This window comes from Bactrocera latifrons, unplaced genomic scaffold, assembly GCF_001853355.1.
Source record: "Bactrocera latifrons isolate USDA-ARS-PBARC rearing strain unplaced genomic scaffold, ASM185335v1 scaffold_15, whole genome shotgun sequence".
In the NCBI taxonomy this organism is placed as follows: Eukaryota; Metazoa; Arthropoda; class Insecta; order Diptera; family Tephritidae; genus Bactrocera; species Bactrocera latifrons.
Genome location: NW_017534963.1, coordinates 387949 through 398580, shown reverse-complemented (window position 1 = coordinate 398580; position 10632 = coordinate 387949). Strand labels below are relative to the sequence as shown.

At 36.9% G+C, this 10632-nt stretch overlaps 1 protein-coding gene across 2 annotated transcripts in view; it reads right to left on the bottom strand.

Moving 5' to 3' along the window:
- Positions 1–1691: 1691 nt before the first annotated feature.
- The window catches only part of LOC108965867 (LIM/homeobox protein Lhx1), a 154305-nt gene continuing 145364 nt past the window's right edge, over positions 1692–10632 (bottom strand). Inside the window, exons 6-7 of one of the 2 annotated variants that reach the window (XM_018928536.1) lie at positions 3987–4260; positions 1692–2684 (exon numbers count right to left, since the gene is read on the bottom strand). In XM_018928536.1, the coding sequence (XP_018784081.1) occupies positions 2377–2684; positions 3987–4260 (582 nt within the window). In that variant the 3' untranslated portion in view covers positions 1692–2376. The remainder of the gene's footprint in view (positions 2685–3986; positions 4261–10632) is intronic. The other variant, XM_018928537.1, reaches the window with a different exon arrangement.

The following is a 10632-nucleotide window of genomic DNA, read 5'->3' as shown; positions in this document are numbered from 1 at the left end:
TAAATATTTTAAACTCAATTAACGTGACTCCTTCTCCACATCCCATAAGCACCGTCGTTGGAAAGATAATTCTTGTCAAGATCATCTAAAGTGAAAAAATACGTGTTTTAGTTAAAACCTTAACTTAGAAGTTCGTCGAAGGGGAAAAAACTGAAAATTGGATTTTTGGCAGACATTTTTGGAAAAAAGAAATTAAAAATTTAGTGTAAATTTCACGACATTATTTTCAAATAGTTGTAATTGAAAAAAATCCTTCGTTCAAGGCTTTTCGAATTGTATCTCAAAGACATGTGTAAATTTTCATGAAAATCGGTTGAATAGTTCTAGAGAAATTTTGCCACTTACTTCAAAAACTCAGTTTCGAGAAAACGTTTAAAGACGGTGTTCTTAACCTAGCTAGCCTCGAGCGCACAAGTTCTCAAGGCTGTATCTCCGAAACTATAACTCGGATCAACTTGAAAATATAGGAGAATATTCTAGAGGAGTTGTGGAATTTAATAAGACAATAAAAAATGAGATTCGATTGATGCCCGTAAACCCATAGAACTCCGTAACCAGTTGGACTGATACCAAAAGAAAACAATCGTGATGTTCTGTTCTCTCTTTTTCTTCACCTATTTTTTTAAGCCATGTAGTTTTATAGGTCTCTTTATACCAATTTATGTCGTTCTATTTTATTTTAAGCAAAATTGAGCTAATTCTGTATCCGATTTTCCTATACTTTGAAGTAACAACAACCGTTATATTCACATTTTAGTTAACAATTTGTTTATTTGAATTATATGATTTGTTTTTTGTGTTTTACGTTTTCACTTGTTATTTGTTATCATTCACGACTTTCATATTGTTACCGTAATAGTTTTGCTGATAAATATAATATCATATTTATTCATATATGTATATATATATTTATTTATTTATAATTACTTACACATTAAGCTAACACTAAATTCTTTATACATTTTACAATACATTTTCCTCATAATAATAAATTTTCCATTTCATACTTCTTCATAGTGGGCCTTGCTCTTTTCACTAGTTGCTTTTTTGTTTTGTGTTCTTCCTGGTTTTCTTCATATTAATATCAGCATTTTACATATATGTTTTTGTATATTTAATATTACATAGGGTTCACTATTAGCAATAAATTATACAGCTTACGACTACATCGATAAATAAAATACTCAACGGAAACGGAAAAGGAAAGTGTGCTAAAGGGGATGGGGTGCAGTAGAAAGCATAAAAATCGCATACATACATACATATAAACATTCATATAAAATTGGAACTAGTTGAGGGGGGGAAGGGGGTAAGGCTCTTTACATCTTAGTTGGGTGCGTTGTTTAACAACATTTTTTTGTAGAAAAAGAGAGGAAGAAATAACAAAAAATTATACGGTGATAAGTATATAAAAGCACTAACAACTCATATTGGTGGCGAATTTTTTTTTTGTGGTACATTTTAGCAAAAATTTCTTTTGTTGCACATTCAAAGTGGATTCTGGTTTTGTTTGCATTTTACATATTTACTAATTTTATTTAAATATATTTCCATATATATTTAATTTGCTGTTTGATTTTTGTTTTTGTAAGTGCCACAAATTTATGTTTCGGGTATATCGAAAGTTTTTGTTTTTTTATACACAAAATACAAATAGGCTTAGCTTAGATGCTTATGTGTGTGTGTGTGTGTTTGTGTGTGGGTGGTTGTGAGGGTAAAGAGCTGTGGTGTTGTTGTTTTTGTATAACTATTAACTTTCGGGAGCGCTTTCTATTTTTGTGATTTCTTTTAGAAAATAAATTAAATTTATTTTTGGCCATTTTTCGGCTGGCTTTTCGCGCACGCTGCTGTGTTGCACCATGTATACTATATATGTATGTATGTGCAACATATATTTTCTTGCTGCCAAATCCAAGTATTCGTTCAATAAAGTTTACAATGCAGCAATTTTGCTGGAAAGCAAGCCTTCATATACGCGCTAGCCAACAATGCGCCGCCATTTTGTTTTATTTTCTGTTGCTGCGTCGCGTTTAGTTGCTAGCGTGTGCATCACCATTGTTCCAGCAGCTCCAATTGCTCCGGCGGCAGCACTTCTTGCTTCAACTGCAGTTGCTGTTCTTGCTGATGCTGTTGTTGTTGCTGTTCCACTTGCGCTTCATTCGTCAGCAAGATCGCCGCCATCGTTTCGGCTGGCGTCGCTGCTGTTGTTGTTGTGGTGATGCCTGTTGGTTGTGGTGGTGGCAGCAGTGCGGCTGGCGACGACTGCGACGCCGGCGACTGTAATTGCAATTGCGCATGGTGTTGATGCTGTTGTTGTTGTTGTTGTGCGCTCAAGGTCTTCAGCAGCAGCAGGCGATTGGCCAATTGTTTTGTATATTACCAAACCAGTCCTTCGTTTTGCATATTCGATGGTTCGCTGAAGTTCGCCGCTGTCAGGAATTCCGGTGATGCTGAGCGCGGGCCGTTCGATTGTTGTGCTTGCTGTTGTTGCTGCTGTTGTTGCACTTGTTGTTGTTGTTGTGCTTGTTGTTGCGCAGCCAGTAGGTGTTCAGGTGGTGGCGGTGGCCCCCCAGCCGATTGTATGCTCATCGGTGGGCCACCAGCTTGACTGAGGAATTGCGATTCAGGCGTGAGACCAAATTCATTCACCATCGGTATGGGGCCGGTGTGATCCATAGGACCGCCTGCAAGTGAGTGAAGGGAAAAGTATTCGTTAGTAAATGTGGTTTTCTGTATAAAGGATTAAGTTTAAAGAAATCAAGTTTTCATTAGAGAGCAGTTTATCTTTTAGCTAGAGCTAGAATCACCTTAGAGCTTTTTAATGTTTAACGTCATTCTAAATTCTAACCAATCTTGTCTATTTTTAGTACCGAACTCCAGACCAAATTTCTGAGAAATCGTAATCTTATAGACTTATTGGAACACAGTACTTCTTTGATTTTCAAAGTTTAATCTAATTGCTTTTATCGAGCCCTATCTCGACTAAATGCTTAAGAATCTAAATCAAGCTATTTGATAAACTTAACATTCTAATGTTTAATCTAATTTCTAGCGCCGAGCTTCAAATAGACCAAAGTTATTGAATAATCGTTAATTTAGACGACGATATCTAGCTTTTTTCGAAAGTATTACTTCGTTATCTTTTTCTTTATTGGCGCAAGCACTAAGCGGTGCGGTTACGACCGAGTTTAAAAAAATTGGAGATTCCTACTGTAGCTAAATACTCTCCAACTGGTCTTTCCAACGGAGTGTACGTGACTAAGTCGGTGTTGCCGCGAATTAGGGCCATAAATCTTTCGTGGTACCTTTCTCTCGAAAATCCTATACATCATATAGCAGGACGGAGATGATAAGTGACTTGTAAAATTTGGTCTTTGTTCGTCGGGAGAGAACTTTACTTCTCAATTGCTTACTCGGTCCGAAGTAGTACGAAGTAGCATCTCATGGTTTTTCTACGTTGGATTTCGACATTGTTGTTCGTATCCGCACCGTTGCACGGGGTAATATTCATAGCAATCGTTATCAAATCCATTCTGACGTAAATCGGCTCCCAATCTTGCAGGCCGAATATGTTGAGAATATGGTTCTTTGATCTGTGGTCTGATCTCTGGCTGAAAACCACTTCTTGTTTAGAAGACATTTCCCGACAGCCACCAATAACAGAGTTCTTTTAAAGGCTGTGGAACCTCGGTAGGTACCGATTCAAACGAGGTTAGGTCTCCAAAAAAAACAGAACCGGCTTTCGTGGGAATTGATAGCATCTTCTCTGAGTTTTTTGCAGTGAAAAAAAAATCTTATAGCACCCATTGGATTCGGTTTAAAACTTAAAGTATCCCTAAAACACGATCGGTCAGTCATCTTACAAAGCCTTAAGGGTATATTATATTTAAACGTTACAACAAATTAATTAAACTTACACAATTGAAAACTGTTACAAATATATAAATATGGATATACTATATATTAAATTAAGAAAAATTACTTACAAAACCTACCTGGTGTATTGAATGGCATTGGTCCACCCGGATGTCCTGGAAAGAATGGCCCGTCATGCGGATGAAACGGTGGACCACCATAGCCAAATTCGAATTTGCCATCAGCCGCGAAATAGGGGAAACCCGGACCATCGTCCAGACCACCAGGTGAGAGATTCATGGGGAAGCCGCGCATTTTACGCGCACCGCCAAAGAACGGTGGACGTCCCATGCTGGTGATTTGTTTCATGCGTCGCTCCTTGGAACGTTTGTTCTGGAACCAAACCTGTGGCGGCGAAGAGCAGCAGAAGAAGTGGAAAGCAATTAAAAACTAAGTCAATGAAAATGGTTGCAGGTGGTGAAGACTTGAGCCTAAAGCAGCAGACAACGACAAATACACACACACACACAAATACTTGGAAGAAACACATAAGCTGCAGTTGCCTTGCATCATTAAAAATACGGCGGATATGCGGGTATGTGTAGCCCGTATATAGCTTTGCGGTCCTTGCGGTCTGTACGACCACATGGTCGCACTCGGACGGCTGCTATTAGCTGCCTGACTGTTATGAATTAGTAATGGCACATCGGGACATGGGAAACCACATTAAAATACGCTCGCTTACAACCTCTAAACGGAGGTGTAGAGTGTGTGTCTTTTATGCTTGCCCACCTCGACATTCAAGCGCAAACATTTACGTCTATGGATCCTTTATTTTTCCATACTTCTTATTCTTTTTTTTCATTTTCCGAGCCTTATCAAGCTTGTCTTGGCCTGCTTTGTTCTTGCTGTTTTTGTTTATGCACTTCTTTATTTTACTATAGACTGTTTATTTGCGCGCGCCACAAAGCTAAGCACCACCAAAGCGCACACACGAACCAAACAAGCCGGACTCGGCCCAACAGCTGCGGAGCGCCTGCCCGCCGCGTCCAGGTCCAGTCCAAGCGCAAACGCAAACGCGCCAAGTCTATGTCGTACTCGTTGTCTGGCGTTGAGTCGAGTGTGTGTGCGGCGTCGGGTCAAGTCAAGTGTGTTGGCAGGTTTATGCGCCAAATCGCTGAACTTGACCAACAATAAAAACAACTACAAGCGATAAAGTTTTAACAACAGCTATCTAGCTGGCAACAAGCACCAAACACCAAACACATCAGCAACAATAACAACAACAACAGCGGTGCAAAGAGCAACAGCAACTATAAATGTGGCCATATAGCGTTTCTTATGTTGATCCCACATCATCAACGCTTGTGAGATTATAAAATTTTATGATCTTCCCAATCGGTTCGCATCGGTGCTGCCATAAATGTGTGCGTTTATCGCTCGACACTTTTTGTATTTATTGCAATTTGTTGTTGTTGTTGTTGCCTTGGTATTACTGCTGTTGTTTCGCATTTATAGCCTGTTTTGTTGTTGTCCATTTTATACGGTAGGAAATACTTGGATAATTGCTCGCATTCAGCATTTGCCAGCAAAGCAACAACAAACGGTCAAACAGTAAACTTGGCGCAGAAAGGATTCATTTTGGTTTTCCTCTTGAGTTAACCTTTTTCTTTTTGTTCATGAGTGCATTTTAGTTTGGACTAAGTATTGCTTGGTTATATGCATATCGCCATGGTACAGTGTTTAGACAAATATCTTTGATAACTTTATTTACAAACAGATCTGAAGGGTTAATATTAAATCATTATTCGACTATTTCTTCAAAATAGCAGTACATTGCTAAAAAATATTATTTTCAAACTTATCCAGAATCACATCGAAAACCTTCGATGTTATTGGCTCTTTTTCACTCACAAACTAGCTTTCTCTCTCACTCGCCCACTATTTTTCTCTCCTTCTCAATATTTCTTACTCATTTTCATTTTCTCTCCCTCTGACTCGAAAACTAGTTTTCCCTCTCTTTTTAATTAGAACACCATCTATATGTCTCTTTTTCTCAAACCCGAAAACTATCTTTTCATCTCTCTCTCTCTCTCTCTCTATAACCCGAAAACGATATTTTTCTCCCTTGGTCTTTAATTCTTTCTCTCTCACTCCAAATGGAAAACTATCTTTCTCTCTGCCAATACTCGATTTCTTTCTTTCTCTCTGACCTGAAAACGATTTTTCTCTCTATCCAAAAAACTATCTTTTTCTCTCTCTCTCTCTCTCTCTCTAACTCGAAAACCGTCTTTATTTCTCTCTCTAAATCGAAAAATATCTTTTCTCAGCGCTACTTATAACTGTCTTATATGGTGACCACTGTAGGTCAAATATTTTGAATAATTTTTCATAAAATTCGTACTTTAGAAAGCTTGACGTTTTTTTTAATGCTCTTTAGAGACGTATAAAACTGAAGATCGGACCACAAAGGTTTTAAATATAGTAGTCTACTGTGCGTTTCATTGCATAAACCGTTTATAAGATTCTCTATACAGTTTTGGATAGAAGAATGGCACTCCCCAAAATTTGTAGTTTTTTCATTTATACACTGAAAGCGTGGTTTCCTGGTTCCCGATATATTTTTAGAGATTATTTCAGGAAAGTCTATTAATAGTTCGACTGTGAACCATATGATTTTGAAGATCTTCAGTTTGGTATATTATCTCGTTACGATATTTCGAGCACTTGACTTATGTTAACCATTAACTAGTTATAGTGCTCAGGGTCTCAGAATATGTTTTAGAGATTTTACGAGAAAATCTCCGTTTAAATATAATTTTTTTTAATTTTCGTAATCTTTGAAAGCGCAGACTTTTTTCTAGGAACACCAAATCTCTGTCAGCTAACAAGCCACAAAATAATTATTTACATAGACAGTTATAAGTCTTATAGTTCTTGAGATTCTGAGTTTCTTATTTGGAGATCTAACAAGGAAACCTTCATCCAAATATTTCTTAATACTTGCAACCGCAGAGTTTTTCTTATCAACGCCATTTCTCTGCCAACCATAAAGCGCTGAGTGACGATTGCAGCCCACTGCCGATATTTTGCGATTTTTTACTGCTAAATTAGCGATCATGTCGGCTTAGTTTCTGTGCTGTTCAGTGCCGCCACAACTTCTTATTGTTCGCTCATTTTATGTGTTATGTAGTTCAGCGTGGTCTTTAATGTCGGCTTTTCGCTGTTTATATCTTTCACTGTTGTCGTTTGTTTTTCCACTTCGTTTTCTCTCAGGATCTAAAAAGACGACGTTTGCCTTTTACGCGCACAATTGTTGGTTAACGACAGTGCGCCAAAGATTCTACCAAATCCGTATTTATGCGCAAAAAATTTCATATATCAAAATTTTAGTGGCAACTCGGAAAGCACCATAGTACTTTTGGGTTTTCGCTTTTTGCCTTTGCTAGTTTATACCGTCATTCCCGTTTTTTTTTTTTATTATTCGGTTACCTTCTTTGCGTTTAATATGCGCCACTGCGTGGAATTTTGAATTTTTCTCAATGAAATTTTTTGATTTATGTCTTTTGGTTTGCGAAAACGTCATTATTTTTATGCGTCATTTTTTTATTTAAAAAAATTTTTTTTTTTTGCTAAGTTTTGCTTGAGTCTCTTCACACAGCCGCAATGTGTCCACATTTGATGAATATGCAAAGGGTTCGTGTGGTAAACGACTTCTTGAAAGTGCCCACTCAACGCGTCTCGTTTTGTTGTTTAAATAGTTTCCAATGAAATTTTCGCTGTATTTTGCTTTTTCGTTTTTGATTTTTGCAATTTTTCTACCAAAACTCTCGCAGAGTTTATGTTTTATTAGATCATATTTCCATGGTGCGCTGACTGGCAGTCCATATATAATATTTGCGGAGTTCATTTGAATTTTATTGTGCTAGAGTCAGAGAGTCGGCTTTTGTGTGTGCAGATTTCGGCGGTTGCAACAATAATTGTTCGCGCCAAGGTGCTGCCAACACTTTTATTTTCGTGGGAGAATGACCGTCTGTCTGCATTTTTGCGCTTCGTTACTTAGTTGGTCTGTCTGTCTATCTGTCAGCTGTGCTACTTCCTGCTGTGCGTGCAGGATTGATGTGTATTAATATGTTCTCCGCTTAATTTTTTATTTTATTTTATTTTGGTTTTTAAAACCGTGAATAATTATTATTTTTACGATGATCGGTCGTAACGGTTTTTTAGTGCTTAATATATCAGTTTTTTGGAAATTTAGAATTTTTTGGAATGAATCCAACTGTTGAGTGGTTCATCTGATCAAAATTTTTTGAGATACGCTTCAAAAAATGTCCTGGAGACATGCACTTGGTTAATGTTTTGTCCTCAAGCTAATTTGTTTTTGAGGTGGCTTTTGGTTTTTGAGGTACCTTTAGTTGAACGGAGTTTGAGTTCTATTTTTCTCGTTTTAATTTCCACAATGTTTCACAGATCCATATAATGTCCTTTACAGGCTTCAAGTTTCATGTTCCAAGTTCCCTACTTAGGCGCTTAAAGATCCGGCCTTATCATGCCTTCGAGCTCTTACAAATTTTTAGCGTGGTTTTCTAGAGCAAGATTTATAAGCGACAGTGAGGAAAAGTCTTATGTTTAGGTAAGAAATGCGTTTCTGATCCTCTACTAATGACCAGCTCTACTACCAAAGAAAGGGTTTTGAGTTCCAAATCACGCAAGTTTTGCACATAGAAATCCGATTATGTCTTCTATATACTATACACCCTTTGAGGACTATACTATACGGACAAGCTGATAACTTCCGTAGTTCGATTATATAGTCTTTTAACCTCGTTTATAATCGAATTATATTGTAGCTTTAAATCTGAGGTATTAAGATATGTTCTATGTTGTAGAAATCCTTTTTAGGTTCTACAACCTCCTCTTGGTAGTTTGGAGTAATTAACTTGAACAATCTTTACAGAAAAAAATCGTCATCTGAAAATTCTTAATTCTTAATTCTTATATTGTTTCTCTTGAGTTCGCATTTCGCTTTTTTCAATTGTTTTGCCAATTTGAGTTACCTAATTTATTTTTTTACTCAGGCTAACGGTGTTTTTAGTATTTTGCTATTTAAATATGCTAAGCACCCGGCCAAGATATCATTTACATTTAAAATAAGTCTTTTTGCCAGTAAAAAAAAATAATTAGTTCACACTTAAGATCTTGCCACTGCCTCCATAAAAATGCAAATTTAACTAATTGCATAGAAAATATTTAAACTAAGTTTCTAACTGCTGTCTTCGTTAATTCGCGCCTAGCCTCATTACCCATTACAAAACTCAAATATGTAGAATTTTTATTGCAGCGTGTGAAACTGAGTTATGATAGCTGCCATTAAAGGAAGTTGACCTCAGTAATGAGTAATAATTCTTCAAAAAAATTTTAACCGAAAGAATTTTTATATTCAGTTGAGACAGAAAAACTATATACAGTTGTCCACAAAATAATAGGAGTGCCAATCTGAGAAATGTGTTTGGCTGCATAACTTTTTTAAATCACATGTGAATGCCGCGAAACAATAACTGTACACATAACGGGATACTAGCATTAAAATACAAAACAAATTTTTATTGTGATGATTGCTATTCTACTTCTGCTTTGCTAGTTCTCGGAGACACTTTTTATTGTTTTCCACAAAATAATAGGAGTGTTCGATATTTGTTTTCAAAATAGTCCTTAACATAAAAATTTTCACGAAATTCGAAAAGTAAATATAGTATCCAGTGGTTAGAGCAAATCATTTTACAGAGAAAAAGCGGAAACCGAAAAAAAAGAATTAAGAAAACTAGGAAAAACTTATAAAGAGATCCAAAAAATCGTAAAATGCTTTCCTCAAATGATAGCAAATGCCTTAAATTGTAGAAACAAAAATGTAACTTGTAGACAAAAGCGCAAAACATCCACTGCAGACGATCGCAGTATGGTACGTTACTGCAAAAATAATCCTTCTGCATTAGCCAGGAGCATCCATGACGAACTAAATTTGTCAGTTAATACTGAAGTCCACGAAAAGGACCCCCATTAAAAGAGAAACACATGGAAGCCCACATACAATTTGCAAAAGAGCAAGGCTCCTGATCCGCGTCTAAATGGCGAAGCATATTGTGGTCAGGCGAATCCAAAGTGTAGCTATTTGGTAGTACAGGCTCTAGGAACTTTGTCCGACGTCCCCCCAACTCAGAATATAATCCCCGGTTTACCACAAAAACCGTTATACATAACGATAGTAAATCATGGTACGCGGTCGTTTTTCACATTGTGGTGTTGGTCCAATTCACTTAATGTCATATGTCAAAACATTATATGAGCTAATGTTAACACATGCCTCATGGTATATGCCATTGATATGGGTATATCAACGGGATAATGACTAAATATACCAGCAAGTGCGCAAAAAAATGGTTTAGGGCCAACGATGTTGAGGTTATTTGGTGACCTGCTCAGTCTCTCCTGACCTCAACCCCATTGAAAACCTGTGAGCAGATATCAAGAAGAAAGTAGCTGAAGAGAAACCAACCAATTCGGGAGATTTATAGCAAGCAATGAAAGAGACTTGGAAAGGAATACCAATAAAACGTTGCCAGGATATCATAGACTCCATGCCTCGGAGATGTGATGCCGTGTTAAAAAAATCGAAATTATTCAACGAAATATTAATTATTTTAATATTCCGCAAAACTTTGGAAGCATTATACCTGTCTCTTATACACATCTAGATGTGTATAAGAGACAGGCTTAATC